This window comes from Taeniopygia guttata, chromosome 6 (assembly GCF_048771995.1).
Source record: "Taeniopygia guttata chromosome 6, bTaeGut7.mat, whole genome shotgun sequence".
Taxonomy (NCBI): domain Eukaryota; kingdom Metazoa; phylum Chordata; class Aves; order Passeriformes; family Estrildidae; genus Taeniopygia; species Taeniopygia guttata.
Genome location: NC_133031.1, coordinates 34,867,501 through 34,885,243, shown reverse-complemented (window position 1 = coordinate 34,885,243; position 17,743 = coordinate 34,867,501). Strand labels below are relative to the sequence as shown.

General features: G+C 43.4%; 1 protein-coding gene across 6 annotated transcripts in view; it reads right to left on the bottom strand.

The window, feature by feature from the left end:
• PTPRE (protein tyrosine phosphatase receptor type E) overlaps nucleotides 1-17,743 on the bottom strand; it is a 92,023-nt gene that overhangs the window by 5,866 nt on the left and 68,414 nt on the right. For all 6 annotated transcript variants that reach the window (XM_072931358.1, XM_072931359.1, XM_030276617.4 and 3 more), the window contains 12 exons: nucleotides 16,276-16,366; nucleotides 15,969-16,045; nucleotides 15,827-15,863; nucleotides 14,786-14,883; nucleotides 12,805-12,924; nucleotides 10,631-10,791; nucleotides 7,487-7,622; nucleotides 6,034-6,183; nucleotides 5,154-5,247; nucleotides 4,320-4,396; nucleotides 2,155-2,289; nucleotides 529-654 (listed from right to left, as the gene is read on the bottom strand). In XM_072931358.1, the coding sequence (XP_072787459.1) occupies nucleotides 529-654; nucleotides 2,155-2,289; nucleotides 4,320-4,396; nucleotides 5,154-5,247; nucleotides 6,034-6,183; nucleotides 7,487-7,622; nucleotides 10,631-10,791; nucleotides 12,805-12,924; nucleotides 14,786-14,883; nucleotides 15,827-15,863; nucleotides 15,969-16,045; nucleotides 16,276-16,366 (1,302 nt within the window). The remainder of the gene's footprint in view (nucleotides 1-528; nucleotides 655-2,154; nucleotides 2,290-4,319; nucleotides 4,397-5,153; nucleotides 5,248-6,033; nucleotides 6,184-7,486; nucleotides 7,623-10,630; nucleotides 10,792-12,804; nucleotides 12,925-14,785; nucleotides 14,884-15,826; nucleotides 15,864-15,968; nucleotides 16,046-16,275; nucleotides 16,367-17,743) is intronic.

The following is a 17,743-nucleotide window of genomic DNA, read 5'->3' as shown; positions in this document are numbered from 1 at the left end:
CAGCTCTGTTTCTAAATCCCCCACCCACTGGTAATTTCCCACTACAATTTTCCTTTGATTTGCACAACTGTTTCCTCTGGGAAGGAGTTAAGATACACTGGAAGTGCCCAAGGCCAGGCTGGACAGGTCTTGGAAAAACCTGGAATCACGGGAAGTGTCCCTGCCCATGGCAGGGGGTGGAGTGAGTTGAGTTTTAAAGTTCCTTCCAACCCAAACCCAAATTTTGTGAAAAATCTTGAATCAAATTTTCTTTATGATACCTCTATGGGAGATGGCAGAAAAATCTAGGAATAATAGCAACAACAAAACAGTTACAAAAACCCCAAAACCCACCCCCCACATTGCAACCATCTGTTCTACTGATCAAAATTTTAATATTTCATATAAGCTTCCTCTTAACGTCAGCTTTTGATTAACCACATTTAAGTTCAGACAGAAATCCCAGAATTTAAGATACATAACCAGATTTGTAAATGCCTTCTGATGGTGAAAAAAAAAACCCAAACCGCTGGAATTGTAAAGAATTACCGGATTATATGTGACCAGGAAGTCCCTCACACTGAAGGCATCCATCAGGCTGTCACTCTTGATTTCCACCGTGATCTCTCCGTGAGTCACAGAGCCCTCTGACGGCCAGTACTGGCAGCACTTTTCCTGCAGAATCCAGAGAATTCCAAATATTCCTTGATTTACTTTTCCCACTTATCTACATTGTCATGAATCTCTGGCATAAGAAGTGACATCCAGCATAGTAAGTGTGTTCCAAACACTAAGAGTACAGTGATAAAATATTTCTCGAATACAAACCATCATGATGAAAAGGGCTCAGGAAGCCCAGAGAGCAAATATTGCTTTAAAACAGAGTAGAATAATAAATAGAATTCCTGAAAGCACGATAATGTTGTTAAAAACCTTCCAAAACCACCAAGAAAAAGCTTTTCACTACACCCTTGCTGAACCCAGAATTTTCAAGCTGCAGCACAGGACTCTTTAATTAATTAATGACATTATTTCTCATATTTAAATCAAATAAGGAATTAATTATTGTATTTTAATCAAATTAGGGCAGGCTCAGAATGAGCAACAGGAGCTATTACTGGGATAAATGGGATAAAAGTTTACACAAAAGTTTGTTCCCAAATCCCAAAACTCTGTCTTGTGTCAGGCATCTCTTGATTCAAACTGGAAGCTTTCAAAAATCACAATATTCTGCAGTTTTTTTGTGTTTCCTGACAATTCCAGAAAAGCAGCAACACTGCCTCACACCAAAGAGTGAAGCAAGTGCTCGTTTTAGGAAAAGCCAAAAAAAACCCTCAGACTGCTGGAATTTTTAGGCAAAAAATAAAAATAGTTTCTCCAGTATTGATGCTCGTGGTTTGCAGGTGGGAAGTGTGGGGCTGCAGGGTGGGCACGTGTCAGATCAGGCCCTTTTCTGACCCAGACTTGGGGCAACTTTTGAAACCTTTTATTCCATTTTCAGTCTTGTGTGGAGGGTGAGATAATACAGATGTTATCATTCATGCCACCACAATCAGAAGCAATTTCCTAATTACAATTCATTATGAGGCTTTCATGACCTATCAGCTTTTCTGTAAATGCCTTAAAGCCAATCTAAAATTACCCATCTTGGGTTGTGGAAGAGGTTTTACTGCGACTTCTGTGAGCCAGAGAAAGTTTGATCCTTGTGCACCCCTCAAAGAATTTTCTACCAAAGTCATTGACATAAAAACAAACAAAGAAAGAAGGATAAATAAGAAAAACTGCACATGTCTATTCCAATGAGCACTTTGTCTTTCCTGACCACTGATTAATTTTGTAAGCATGTATAAAAACTCCTGTAAGAATACATAAAACTTCTGATGAGTTTTGTAAGAATGTATAAAAAGCATCCATGCTATAATAAAAACAGGTTTGAAGCCTTCTGAAAATGGAGTGTGCTGCTTTGGATAGTCTCCATCTCAACTATGACACTGGCTCCTACTACAATGCATCTTTCACAGTTTTATTTCTCCAAAATATCCAGTCTTATTTGCAAGGCCACCCTTTGAAACTCGTTTCCAGCTCCATTTCTCTCTCAACAATGCCAATTCTATTCCACGGCATTTCTAAGCAGCATTTATCTCAAGGTTCTCTCCAAATCCATTTCCCACCTACCTGCTCCCTCTCCTGGACCTCGGTGAGCATCACGATGGTGTGGCACTTCCACTCCCACACCATCCTCCAGAAATCCTCCACCGTGTGCGGGAGGGGGCCCTGGGTGGCGATGAAATAATCCTTCTGCCGATAGCCCTGCGGGGAGAGAGGGGGTCACCCTGGGGAGGGGACAGGGGGTGCTCAGGTGCCGGGCTCACCCTGGGTCAGGGGTGGCTCCAGGTGGTGGAAAAGTCTCTCCTCCAACCCGAGCTTCCAAAGAAAGGCTCAGCAGTCTCTGTTGTTCGGTCTCAAGGCAGTTTATTGCAAGTTATCTAAAAGATTTTCTCCTTGGGCTGCTGTGGTTTGCTCACAGCTCAGGCAGAGGCACACACACACCCTGACATCGTCTCTGACTCCCGACTGCTTCTTCTCTCCCCCTCTGCCCAGGGCTGTGCTGTCTTTTATATGGTACATTACATGTTACATGGTTACAGTTTTTCCCCAATTACTATTACCTATATTAAATGGTGCTTTTCTATCTTTTATATGGTACATTACGTGTTACATGGTTACAGTTTTTCCCCAATGCCTATTACCTATATTAAATGGTGCTTTTCTATCTTTTATATGGTACATTACGTGTTACATGGGTACAGTTTTTCCCCAATGCCCATTACCTATATTAAATGGTGCTTTTCTATCTTTTATATGGTACATTACGTGTTACATGTTACAGTTTTTCCCCAATGCCTATTACCTATATTAAATGGTGCTTTTCTGCTCTAAACCAATCTGTGAGTGCCAACATCACCAAGAACATGGAGGGAAGGAAGAAGAAAGAGGGAGGACAGGGCAGGCCCAAATCCCTCCATCTTAAACCTCTGACCCCCATGTACAAAACCAAAACCCCCCTGTACAGCACTCAAAAATTCTTCCCTCTACTTTGTGACTACTTCTACTATAATATCTAAACTTTTGTAGCTTCTTGTTCTTCCTGCAAGGTTGGTAAATCGTTCCATGGCTCAAACCCAAAATCACAGCTGTTTCCAGCTGCCTGCCAGGGTCTCAAATGCTTCTGACCTGGGCCTGGAACCTCCAAAAATGTCTGAGGGACATTTTGAGTTCCAACACTCAGGGGACATCACGGCTGAGACGGGGGCTTCTCCTCCAGGGAACAGCCTCAGGCTGCACCAGGGAAGGTGGAAGTTGGGCATTAGGGGAAATTTCCCCACAGAAAGTGCTGGCAGTGCCCCTGGAGGGATTTAGAGGCACGTGGAGGTGGCACTTGGGGACACGGGGCAGTGGTGGCCTTGGCAGTGCTGGGGGTTGTTGGACTCGATGGTCTGAGGGAGCTTTTCCGACCTCAGCGATTCTGTGGCTCTAAAATCTCCCCCAAATTCACAATGCTCAGGTGAATTTCTCCAGTCATGGCTGAGGGGATGAGATTCTGCAGGACCAGATTCCAAAAGGATTATCACAACAGCAGCTCCCAGCTTTCTCTAGATGAACTTCTGCCTCAGGTTTTGAGGTCCAGCTTTATTTCACAGAATCAATGAGGTTGGGAAAGACCTCTGAGACTATCCAGTCCAACCTGTGACCCAAGCCCAAGGCTCTGAGGGCCACATCCAGCCTCTCCTTATTTCCATGCAGGTGTGACCTGTATGGAATCCACAGCCCTCAGTCACTAACGTGGTTTTACTGCTTAAGGACATGATTAATTCTCATATTTCAACAAAAACAAGACACAAACCAGTGCTCAGCTTCCAAGAAGAAGCTGGGAAGAAAGCTTGGAATTCATCCAGCTCTGCTCAAGTAAAGCCTGGCTGCCAAACACTGTCACAGCTTTTCCCTGTGCTCAACACTGACTTTTCTGTTTCTCAGAAAAGCAAACATTTACACCTGTTAACCTGACCAAATAATGGAATCACTGGCTGTAATTGTGCAGCTGATTTGTTTGGTCAGAATTTAATAAATTATTTGGTTTATAAATCTAACAACAAGGCTCAAATTGCACAACCATTTAAACTGAAATTAAAAACACCAGATAAGAAATGCATTTGGAAACTCCCATAAACAAAGCTCATGTGCTTTGCTAGCCAAGCTGATTGTGCCTCTTTAAAAGACCTATCAGCAGCAGCAGAATCTCTGATTTTAAAAGGAAATGCATGAAAATGTGGTTTACTTACATCTATGAAGGAAGCATTGATGTAATCTGTGTACTCCTGCCCTCTTTTCATGGACAGAATCACTCTGTTAAAATCATCTGAAAAAAAAAAAAAAAAAAAAGCCTGGGCTTAGTTTTGAGTCCAGTTTAAAAACAGTCTAGTTTTAATTTTGAGGCTAGCCTTACTTTTGCCAACTGCACATGGAAGAACAAACCCCACCCAATCTTTTCTGTGAAATGTTCATTTTCAGGTGCAAACATTCCAGTGCTGCTCAGACTGTGCATGGAATCACAGAGAAAAGAGGTGGTTTAACAGGTGAAACTGCTGAGTTATTTAATCCAAAATCCCTGATTATAACAGATTTTTAGGGTGATTCAGTAAAACCCAATTCACGGGATTTTTTCCAGATGAGTTTGTAAGTGGAGCTGTGCTCTGAGCTGAGCTCTGAATGGAATCACACAGAAAAGGGATAGTTTAACAGGGGAAACTGCTGAGTTATTTACTCCAAAATCACTACTTGTAACAGATTTTTAAGATGATCCAATAAAACCCAATTCACTGAATCTTTTCCAGGTAAGTTTGTAAGTGGAGCTTTGCTCTGAGCTGAGCTCTGCATGGAATCACACAGAAAAGGGCTGGTTTAACAGGGGAAACTGCTGAGTTATTTAATCCAAAATCACTACTTGTAACAGATTTTTAAGATGATCCAGTAAAACCCAATTCACTGAATCTTTTCCAGATGAGTTTGTAAGTGGAGCCGTGCTCTGAGCTGGGCTCTGCCAGCAGCCAGATGCAGCGTGTGCTCCCAGGCAGGGATTTCTGGCATTTCTCTGGAGATGGAAGCTGGGCTCTTACAGGGGATGATCTGGATGACTCTTGCTTTCTTCATGTTGGCTGGGAGGTTGCCAGTCCTCATGTTCTCCTTCATGATGCGGACGTTGGTCAGCTTCTGCAGAGAGCACACAGGGGCTGAGCACGCAGGAACCTGTGCCAGGGCCTGCCCACCCTCCCAGCCAAAAATTTCTCCCTAATATCCCACCTAACCTTCCTTCCCTCAATACTGTTGATTCTGGAACTTGTTCTCTATCATCAAACTTATTTTTACATCATTTTCTTTACCCAGTTCCCAAATTCTGGTTCAATTAGTCCTTTAAAGCAAAGGGATAACTCCAGCTAACACCCGGATTAAACTATATAGAAAAGAAATATTTTACCATAAGGAAAATCATAAAATAATTCTAACTATTCCCTCAGGGAACTAAAACCATTTAAACAATGATCACACACAGCCAGTGGGGTTTTCTTCATCTGGGGTTTCTCCACTGATAAGGAATGGGTTATTTGGGGTTTTTTTTGAGGTTTTTCTCCAGCCCTGTTCGTTCCCTGCTGTCAGTCACCTCGGGGTTAACAATCCCACTGGGATGCAGATTAGGAGCACCTAATACAGTTTCCTCTTCCAGCGTTATCTGATCTGGCAACCTGCACCACACCCAGAGAATCACTCCACTTTTCTTGTATAAACAAACAAAAAGCATTTAGGGAAAGGCCACAGAATGACACAGCTCTGAATGAGCGAATTAGATTAAAATCTGAATTTAGGGAACGGGATGTTCAGCCCCATTCATAACAACCACGGAATAAAACAACTTCTTCCCTTTTATGCACCTTTAAGATTACACTTTTATCCTCTTGGCTTACATCTTGGAAATCCTATGGGAAAGATTTCCACACTTACTTTAAATTCCTCTTCCAGGCCTATTTTGACCAGGTTTGGGGCTGCATTGTGGGAAGTCTGGAGGTGTTTTTCCAGGGATGACACATCCAGCTCCGTGTCACCGTAGAGGTAGTACTCGAGTAAGGCTTGGTAAATGAAGGAATATTGCATCTGGAAGGGACAGAGAGGAAGAGGAAGGGAGGGAAATGAGGAATTCTGGGACTTATTTAAAAATCACAGAATGGTTTGGCTTGGAAAGGACCTTAAATCCCACCCAGTGCCACCCCTGCCATGATCAAGGACACTTTCCACTGTCCCAGCTGCTCCAAACCCCAATTTCCAGCCTGGCCTTGGGCACTGCCAGGGATCCAGGGGCAGCCACAGCTGCTCTGGGCACCCTGTGCCAGGGCTGCCCACCCTGCCAGCCAAAAATTCCTTCCCAATATCCCATCTAACTTCAAAACCACTGCTCTTTGTCTTGTCACTGTTTGGTGACAATCTCCTAATTATTAACATAATAATAATTAGAAATTATTACGTTAAACCAGAGCTTTCCTGTTGTGCTCACATTTCCGCTCATGTTCTCTGACATTCCACTCTCATGTGCACGGGAATGCCTGGAAATGACTCCTAAAAATTTAGTGTTTCACAGTGGTCTTCTTCACCTTTATCTTCTGCCCCACCCCTCATCCTTCACTGAGCTTTGTCCATTTTTGAATCAGAGAATCCCAGAATGATTTGGGTTGGAAGGGACCTTAAAACTCCTCCACCCCACCCCTGCCATGGGCAGGGACACCTCCCACTAATCCCAGGTTGTTCCAAGCCCCAATTTTCAATTGTCCTATGTGGCAAGCACATTTCTCTCCCTCACAGGATTTTTCATAGAGGTGCACAGAGAGAAATGAAAGAGAAAACAATTTCTATTTCTGCTCCTTGTTTTTCCTATGTGGAATGTGTTTGGAGAATTGTTTACCTGGGGTGAGTGCTTGGTTGGATTCTGGTGAGGATTGTTTGAGCCTGATGGCCAATCCAATCCAATCCAGTCCAATCCAATCCAATCCAATGCAATCCAATCCAATCCAATCCAACCCAACCCAATCCAATCCAATCCAATCCAATCCAACCCAATCCAACCCAATCCAATCCAACCCAACCCAACCCAACCCACCTGGGGCTGGGCTCTCAGAGAGGGTCACGAGTTGTGTGAGAGTTAGAGTCAGAGAAAGTAGTATGTAGTTTTAGTATCTTCCCTTTTATATAGCATATTAATGTATTTTAGCATAGTTATAATAAAGAAATCATTCAGCCTTCTGAATTGAGTCAGACATTGTCATTTCTTCCCGTTGGGTTCGCTGCATTTACAATAGTCCAACAGCACGGGACACACTGGGCTGCCCAACAGAGTGGGAATCCAGCAGCATTCCCTTCTCTGCCCAGGAAAAGTTGGAATTTGGGGTGATTGAAGAGCACTCACATCAGTCTGGACCATCTGGGGCCGCTGGTTGCGGATCCTGGAGACGAACTCGAAGACGTCGACCTTCTGCTCGGCGTGCATCATGTCGATGATGGCGTCGATGACGATGAAGGTGCCCGTGCGCCCCACGCCCGCGCTTGGGAGGGAACAAACACACAGAAACACCCCTGGAGTCACCCCCATCTGCAGGAACTGCTGCAGCAGTGAGCCTCCTGCTCACACTGGACTGAAATGCTCGCTGGAAACATTCAATCTCACGGAATCATGGAATGGTTAAGGCTGGAAATGCTGCCTCAGATCCTGGAGTGCAGCTGTTCCCTCCATGTCCCCAAGTGCCACATCCACAGGGCTTTTAAATCCCCCCAGGGATGGCTTCCACCCCTGAGGCCTGTGCCAGTGCCTGGTCACCCTTTCAGCAAAGAAATTCACAGAATTCACAGAATCACCAGGTTGGAAGAGACCTTCAACATCATCGAGTCCAGCCCAGCCCAACACCTCAACCCAACCCTGGCACCCAGTGCCACATCCAGGCTTTGTTAAACACACCCAGGGATGGTGACTCCACCACCTCCCTGGGCAGCCATTCCAAAATTTTATCACGCTTTCCATAAAATCTTTTTCCTAATATCCAATCTAAACCTCCCCCTTTTTCATTTTAACAAGGACAGCAAAAAAAAGGGGTGTTTTTAGCATAAAACCCCAGCTCTCCCCAGCTGATGGCATCAGAATTACATTTAAAAACACATTTGAAAAGAAAATCTGCTTGACTGTCTTTAATAATTCAGGTTAAAATTAAATTTTAATTATTCTTTTAGGAATTTTTAGCTCCGCATTTCCCAACGTTGCCATCCCTAAACACTTTTTGGCTTTTATATCCTTAAAAGCCACGAGAGGGAGCACGACTGTTAGAAATGACAAAATTCCAGCGACTTTCAGCTCTTCCTTCCATAGGAAAAGGGCATGGCATCCTGTACTAGTCATGAGTAGCTCTCCTTTAACCTCTGGGCAGTGTGCTTGGCTGCAGTGGCCACAAACACCTCCAGGAACAGATAAAAACGTCTCCTCTCCCCTCATGAGCTCAAAAATACACAGCAATTCTCAGCAAGGCAACATTAAGTTTCCAATAAGACCAGAAAAAAAAAAAAATTGTGTTTGTAGTACAATTATTTCGTTTCCACACTCACTTTTACCAGCAGGGAAACCAAAACCCACGAGCTCCACTATTCCAGAGGTCTGGAGGGGCGATGGAGATTCCTTTCCATCCAACCATGTTGGCTCTCTGGCAGCACAAGAAATCCCCCTCATCTCCCAATGCTTTAATTCCCACTCAAAAGAGATGGTTCTCCTCCTGACAGCCCTGGAAGCCACCCCTGAGCACGGATCTCCCCTCCCCAGTTCTCACTGGTCCCTCACTGCTCATTCCTGGAGTGTTCAGCCCAGCTCAGTTCCTCACTCCCTTTCCAGCCATGATCCCTTTTTTCACATCCCTGTTCCCTGCCACAGCTCCCAGAGCAGCTCAGGATTCCATCCCTGCTCAAGCTGGTGATTTCCCCACCCTGGACATCCCCCTCAGGAGCTCCCTGAGTGTCTCCATCTTTGGCCTGCTTCGTGGCCTCCCTTACTCAGCCATTCCTCACAGTCCCTCCCCACCCACTGAAAAAATTCTCCTTCCAAAAAAACCAATTTCTAAAAACTTACAGAATACAAGAACCAGCAGAAAATCCTGCCACTCCTCATTCTCACTCCTTGACTCCCAAATGCTCAATCAAGTGTTTTATTCACTTTTATTCACTTCCCAAACCTCACTGGAGAGCTTTTGGCCAGGGTGGCCAGGGCAGATTTTCCTACAGCCTCCCTAAAAATGGATGGTTACTCACTGCTGATGGGCTTCCCTTTCCTTTTCCCAACAATTCAGTGGTGTCACATCCTGAGCTGGGAGGGAAGTTCAGTGTCACCTCTGTCCTCCTCCATTTCTCACCCTGACACACACACAGCCTTGCTCTGCCCTGCTGGCCCTTTAGATTTAAATCTTTGCAGGTACTGATGAAATTATTTTGTATTTTCCTTGCTTTTGGCTTTCCTTCTGCTGGTTAAACCAAGCACAGCATTTCCTGCTGCTGCCAAATAAAGCTCAAGCCCAGAAAGAGGCTCCACACACAGCAAAGAGCTGTAAAAATATTCTCAACTGGGACAACTCAAATCTATTTTCCCATCTAAATGTTTTTTTTTTAATTCACAACACCTGGGGGGGAAGGTGAATCCCAGCAGGACAAACACCCTCATTTTCTCTACACACATTTCTAGGAAGTATTTCTAGCAAGGAAAAAGAGGCAAATACAGGAATTTGCAACTTTTTTTGCCTTAAAAACAAGACCCAGACAGCCAAAGCTGTTCTTTTCTTTTCATCCTGCTCTTTTTGTGCTCTTTTTACTCTGACTTTGCAATGACAATTGCTCCTGAAAAGCCACTTCCTGCTCGGGGTGAGCTTACAGCTGCTCTAGAAACTGCAATTATTCTCTTTCAACTGTTGGAGAGTTTGGTTTTAGTTTCATTACAGATTTCAACAGTTTAGCAGCAGGATGTGCCTGTGTGAGTGACCAACGGGTGGGAGTTGGTTCTGGATCGGATGAAGCACATTTTTAAAATTGCAGCATTTAAATCTCTTGAATTCAAGTCTTTCTTCCAGACTTTTCAGGCATTTCATGGCTAATTTCCATTAAAAAACTGCAATTTGACTGTGGGAGAAGTGGGGGATGTATTCCCAAAGCAGCACTGAGTGGCAAAGGCCACAGATTTCTATCACCAGTCTGTTTTTCTGACAAAGAACAGATTTATACCAAACAATGGAGATCCCTCAGAACAAAACCCTAAACAGCAGAACAACAACTTCTGTTTGAGTATTAAACTGACAGCAAAGACAGAGCTTTGGAAATTGACTTTACTCTCCCCTCTCAAAAACTCAGATTATTACCCTTGAATAGAAATATGTGAATAAATATATCTATAAATATAAATACATACATAAAATAAATATAAAATATGCATGAAATATTAAAAATATAATAAAATATGTTTTTTAAATCTAAATATATATCAATAACTCCAAGCCAAGCCACAAGAATGGTCTGAGGAGCACATACTTACCTACAGTGAACCACAATTGGTCCAGCATGGGCAGGATTCAAGGTTTTGACTTTTTTCAGGAATTTCAGCATGCCAATAGGTGTGAAAGGCACCCCAAAATCCGGCCAGCTGGTGAAGTGGAGCTGTGTGACGAGCCTTGGAGCTTTGCATCCCTCGTGGAGCTGCAGGAACATCCAGACTCTGAGGCTGACATCTCATTTTCCACGCAAAGATTAATAAACAAACTGCCATGGTTTTTATTTATGGATTTATTCCCCGCCACCCTCCGGGCCTGACTCGAGGATTTGGAGTTTACAGTGTGTGTAAAACACAAACACTATGTAAAAATACCATTTATTTTCAGTGGAATAATCCCACGATAGGATTGCAAAGAGTGAGACAGAATCTTCCAAATAGCCAAATTGTGATAATTCACTTGTGGGGAATTTTGGAAGGAATTTGAGATGAGATCTCTGAATTATTTTATTCCTACACAGGATGGAAGGTGAGTTAGGCTGACATCTTCACTGCATGGCTCAGAAGGTTGCAAGACCCTTAGTTATAAGATATTTTAAGGAGTTATTGACCAATTAAATACTGCCAATAAGGATATTTATGTTTTTGACCCAATCCTTAAATATTTCACCTTATGGCCCCATGCTACAGTGTCAGCTTTCTTAGCAATCATATTATCACACAAACCACAGTGCTGCATTCTAAACTTTGTTTACCTCTGTAACTACCTTATTTTTTCTATATCTTAATCTCTAAAACTCTAAACTTTCCTTTACTTAGTTTAACGTGTCTCTGCTTTAAACTATAAATCCACATTCTGCTACCAGCACCTGGGTTTGGAAGCCTTTTCCAAGGTCTCAGATCAAATCCTGTGTTTAATCCTAAACTTTGGCTTAGAATTAAAGTTCTGAGAATCCCTTGCATTTCAGATTCCAACACCAAATAGATCAAATTCACTTTTTTTTTTTTTTAACTGTGCATTTTTCCCCCACAGATGAAGTCCCTGCTCCTGTGCTGGGCAGTCCCACCAAGGCATCCCTGGGCACAGAAATCCAGACCCTCTCAGCCAGGAATTGCAGGGGATATTCCCTCTGCATCCACAAATTACCTGCCTGTAAGAAAGCAGCTCTATTTTTTACATAAATAAATTTTAATAAAATAAAAATAAATAAGTAAATAAATAATAATAATAATAAAATACTAATAAACAATATAAATAATTTTAAATAAAAATATAAAAGGGGCAATAAATAGTGTTGGGTGGGTAGGGTAGTGTTAGTTAGAGGCACTTTAGTTTACTATAACATTTTTAAATATATTTTTTATGTATTCCTTACATACATATTTATAAATATTATATATATTCAAAATTTTTTTTGAATTTGTTTATCAATGTTTTGGGAATTTTTTTAGTTTGGTTTGATTTCTGACTGGTGTAGAAATTATGAACTGGGGTTTTTTTTTTGAGGGTTGTGTGTTACTTTTCCACAACAGCTTTTGTTTTTGTGGTTTTAGTAGTTGGTACTTATTGATTGTATATTTTTTTATGTTATTTAAGTATATAGTATGTATTTAGTATATATTTAAGTATCACTTATTTTACAGGTATGTTTGAGTTGTTTTTACTGTTAGTTACAGAAGTATTAGCTATTATTTGATGTAGTTGTTTTTGCAAAAGTTAAATGCATAACACACATTCTAATATTTTGCAAAAGTTAAAACCGTAATATATTTACCACACTGCTCATAAACTAAAATATTGTTCATAAATGAAGTTTTGAGAATCCAAGTTCCAGATCGGACTTTGAGAATCCAAGTTCCAGATTGGACTGCTCATAAACTAAAACACTGTTCATAAATGATATTTTGAGAATCCAAGGGGCCAGATCACAATTATTATATTAAAAGTAGTTATAAATTATTATTTTTAGAATTATTATTATTAATAATAATATGTTAAAATACTTGTGATTAGCATTTGATAAAAGTTAATTTACAAGAGCGAAAGCCAACAACCACGTATTTATTTAGCTTCAATCACGATGTAGTTGTCGGCTAAAATCAGCCAAATTCCTAAAATTCGGATTTCTCAAACAGCCTGGATTTATTGCAAGGAAAGATTTATTTTTAAATTATTTTTGTTTTTGGTTCCCTCAGGGCCGAGGCAGCCCCGAACTCACCGAGTGCACGCAGAACTTGCGCACGGTGTAATCCACCAGCACCACGGAATCCTCCACGGACACGCGCACGCCGCCGTACGTCCAGCAGCCCTGCTCGGGCCAGTACTGGAAACACTTCTCCTGCACAGAAACAGGGAATTTCAGAGCCAACACGGGGAATTTCAGAGCCAAACCCAGGGAATTTCAGAGCCAAGGACAGGGAATGTCAGAGACAAGCACAGGGAATTTGAGAACCAAGCCCAGGGAATTTCAGAGCCAAGCCCAGGGAATTTCAAAACCAATCACAGGAAATCTTAGAACCAAACCCAGGGAATTTCAGAGACAAGCACAGGGAATTTTAGAACCGAACCCAGGAAATCTCAGAGCCAAACCCAGGGAATTTCAGAGCCAAGCACAGGGAATTTCAGAGCCAAGCACAGGGAATTTCAGAGCCAAGCACAGGGAATTTCAGAGCCAAGCACAGGGAATCTCAGAGATGAGCACAGGGAATCTCAGAGATGAGCACAGGGAATCTCAGAACCAAACCCTGGGAATTTCAGAGACAAGGACAGGGAATTTCAGAGCCAAGCCCAGGGAATTTTAGAACCAAACCCAGGGAATCTCAGAACCAAACCCAGGGAAACTCAGAGCCAAGCATGGGGAATTTCAGAGCCAAGCACGGGGAATCTCAGAACAAAACCCAGGGAATTTCAGAGACTAACACAGGGAATTTCAGAACCAAACTCAGAGAATTTTAGAACTAAAACCAGGGAATTTCAGAGCCAAACCCAGGGAATTTCAGAGACAAGCACAGGGAATTTCAGAACCAAACCCAGGGAATCTCAGAGCCAAACTCAGGGAAGCTCAGAGCCAAGCACAGGGAATTTCAGAGCCAAGCACGGGGAATCTCAGAACAAAACCCAGGGAATTTCAGAGACTTACACAGGGAATTCAGAACCAAACTCAGAGAATTTTAGAACTAAAACCAGGGAATTTCAAAGCCAAACCCAGGGAATTTCACAGCCAAACCCAGGGAATTTCAGAGCCAAACCCAGGGGAATCTCAGAGACAAGCATGGGGAATTTTAGAATTAAACCTAGGAAATTTCAGATCCAAGCAAAGAGAATTTCAGAACCAAACCCAGAGAATCTCAGAGCCAAGCCCAGGGAATTTTATCACCCTGATTTTGCCTTCACTGCCAAGCACTCCTAGCTGGATCCAGGGAAGGTGAGCACAGCTGTGAGTGTGCAGAGTCCCTTTTCTGGCACAGCTTCAGCACCCTGCTACTGCTTCTTAAACTGATGCAGAGAAGGTGAGAACAGCTTTGAATTGATTTTTAACCAGCTCAGCCCCCACAGCTTTTGTTTCAGTTTGGCAGCTTTGTTGCAGGGTGTCCAACTGTGGGGACTGCCAGGTTCTCACTCTGATTTCGAGACAGTGAGAAATTCAAATCAGGAATATCCCGATTTAGCAGTTCTGGCTGCTCCCACTGGGAATTAATGGGTGCTCATGGCCTGGCTCTGCTGTTTGAGCTTCCTCAAGCAGCAGGGAAAGTGCAGGAGAATCAAGTCCAGGAGGAAAACAAGGAGTGCCCATTTCAAAACCAATGGGGACAGGAAGGAACAGCAGCACCCTCACAACACAGCAGCTTCATTTCTCTTTGTTTGGTTGACAAACTGTGAATTTTGAAACCAAATACTCAGGAAAATGAGCAGAGTTTTTATCTTCCACAAGTGCAGCCTCACACTGGGATTAAACCACAGGAGTTTTCCTTTGGCTCTGGGCTATGCAGGGCACAATTGGCCATCAGAATTTTCTCCTTGAGACCACCTGACATAAATGGGCATTTTAGAAATGAAAACTACATTTTTTGGAGCAGAACTCAGCTGTGCTGACAGGGAGCAGGGCAGGAAGAGGTGAGACATGCACCTGGTCAGACCCTGAGCAGCCAGGACTGCTGCTGGAGCACAGGGACAGCCCAGAGCAGGTGACAGCTCCTTACCTCCTTCCTTTCTTTCAGGTTGGTGAGCATGACAATGATGGCTGATTTCTGCTCCCAAATCATCCTCCAGAAGTCATTGACTGTTTCCTGCTTGGGTCCTGCAGACAGAACGGGGAAATGCTCAGAGAGGGATGGGGCAGACCCCAGAGCAGTCCCACCCCTGCCCTGGGCACCCACCCACAGATGAGCTTTGCTACACCTGCACAGCTTTGGAACACACCAAATTTGTAAATTTATGTATTAAATAACCCCTCCCATGTTTTCTTTTACATAATCATGCACTCAAATCAACATTTTTAGAAGGAATCTCCTCTCTTGAAATATCACTGATAGAATCACAGAATGGTGCGAGTGGAAAGGACTTTAAAGTTCATTTAAATAATTTAATCATTTATTTTCCACCCATGCCAGGGCAGGGACACCTTCCCCTGTCCCAGGCTGCTCCTCAATGTCCAGCCTGGCCTTGGGCACTGCCAGGGATCCAGGGGCAGCCACAGCTGCTCTGGGTACCTGTGCCAGGGCTGCCCACCCTGCCAGGGAACAATTCCTGTGCAAAATCCCATCTAAATCTACCCTTTGTCAGCTTAAATCCATTCCCTGTGTCCTGTCCCTCCATCCCTTGTCCCCAGTCCCTCTCCAGCTCTCCTGGAGCCTCTTTAGGCCCTGAAAGATTCTCTAACACATTAATTCTTAAATATTATTTAATTTTTGAACTATGGCAGGAGCAACATTTGGAATTCCCACTTTGCAGCTCTCCCCCATGCCCAGCTCCAAGGTTCCCTTGGAATGGATCATCAGGAGATGCCAACTTCTAGCAAAGAGGGTCAGGAGGGGGAAATGAGCCTCTGCCAGAGCAGAGCCTCCAGAACTGCCCAGAGGCATTTGCTCAGCTCACACACACCTCAAATTCATTTCAGCTGGAACCTCCAAACCCAGCCTCACCCTTGACCACCTGCAGCTAAAAAGAAACTTTCAAACACATCTATAATTAAATGTGCTCAGCCCTAAGCTACAGAGAAGAGAGAAATGAGAAGGAGTTACCTTGTGCTGCTATAAATTTATTCTTTTCTTTATAGCCCTGTGGAAATAAATGCCACAGCAGTTAAAAGCTGAAAGGCCAAGGTGTGAGAATTACTTCTTGAATGCCCCAAGTTTGGCCAGCTGTGGGCAACTCTCAACTCACATCTATATATGATGCATTAATGTAGTCTGAAGGTGGGACTCCATCAATTTGGGTCAAAATCACTCTGGAATGATCATCTGAAAGAAAAGAAGGACACTGGCCACTTATTAAATCTGAAATACGGTGTTTCCTTGCAAGCAGGAGGCCTGCAAAAGCACAGAGTTCCCAAAGCACAGACAACACTTGAACAGCATTTCTGACCAGAGAAGTTGTTATTATTTGAGTATTTTCAGCACATGAGCACTACCAGCAGCCTGCTCAGTGCCAAAATTAATTGTCTGGTGTAAAAGAAAAGTGAATGGCTTACATGGCAGGATGTTGGGATATCTGTTCTTCTCCCTGTTTTCTTCCTTATTTGCCATTTCAAACGTTCCCTGCACATATCCAGAGGTTAATGACTGAAAAAAAAAAAATAGAGTTAATGTGTTAAAAACCAAATAATTTTGACTGCACATGGCTTAGGGTAAATTTGCATCCAGCAGAACTAAACATATTTCAACTTTTTCCCCCCCAGTAACTTTAATTCCTCCCTAACAGGCAACTACATCCTGGCAGGTTTGACTGGGGAGAGAGAAGGAATTTTTCCCCTCTGAGATCACAGTTGTTTAGCAAATTGTTCAACATGCCCGTCATTCACTGCTGAGGACATCCCACACCCAGCATCTGGCTCAGCTCTGCAGGGGAAGGCCCAGCCCTGGCTGAAAAGGAGGAAAGGAAAATAATTTGTGGGGTTTTTATGTGATGCAAGTTGAGTTCTGAGTGTTGGCGAGAGCTGAGTGCAGGTAAATTTAGTCTGGCTTAAAAAAAAAAAAAACAAAACTCCAAAACAGTCATGGAGGGTTATAAACCAAAGGAAAAAAAATATAAAAAATACAAAGAGGGTGAAAATGAAAGGAAGGAGGTGCCCAAGGCGGAGCTGCTCCACAGCTGAGATGCTGCCACTGCAAATGGACCAAAGCAGAACTGAATTTTGAGAAGTTCTTTAAGTGGATTTCATGAAGTTCCTTAAACTGAGCTCCAAAACCCCCAGTGCCAGCAGGGTGGATCCCACTGAGGTAAAATCCAGCAGTTTGGGAAGTCTGGGAAGGCACCAGCACCTTCTGCCACTCCTGTACCTCCCCTGCCCAGCCTGAGTCAGGCAGGGAAGGAAAAACGTGGTGATGGAGGGCAGGGCTGAGAGCAGGGCTGGAATTCCCCCAAAACTGCAAAGGCTGTCAGGGTGACACAGGAGGAGAGGGGGCACTCTGATCCTCCAGCACACAGGAAATTGTGCTCTCCATGCTTTGGTTTGTTGGGGCTTTCACGGCACATGAAGAATGGAAAAGAGAGGAGGTTGGAGGAAAGCTGCTGTCAGGCTGCTTAATTCTCATCTGAATGAAGCTCGTGGCTTTCTATCAGCCCATTTTGCTGATCAAAGTACATTTATGAAACACAAAAACAAAATTTTTGTGTAAAAAGAAAGAGAGGAAGGTGTCCCTGCCCACGGCAAGGGGTTGGAACTCCTTCCAGCCCAAACCATTCTGTGACCCTATGAAATAATTCTCTTTTTAAACACAATCTCTTCAAACTTCAACTCATGCACCCAAATTTCAATTGCCAGCCAGAGAAGTTTTGGATTTTCCTGCGCAAAAGGCATGAAAAGGAATTCCCCTGGGGCAGATCCCCTCTCCATGCCCAGCTCCTGACCTCTGCCGGCCTTGGCACCATCCCAGGGAGCTCCAGGGTGGGTGGTGAGCCCGGAGCAGAGCCCAGCTCCTCTCCCACCCACAGGAGGA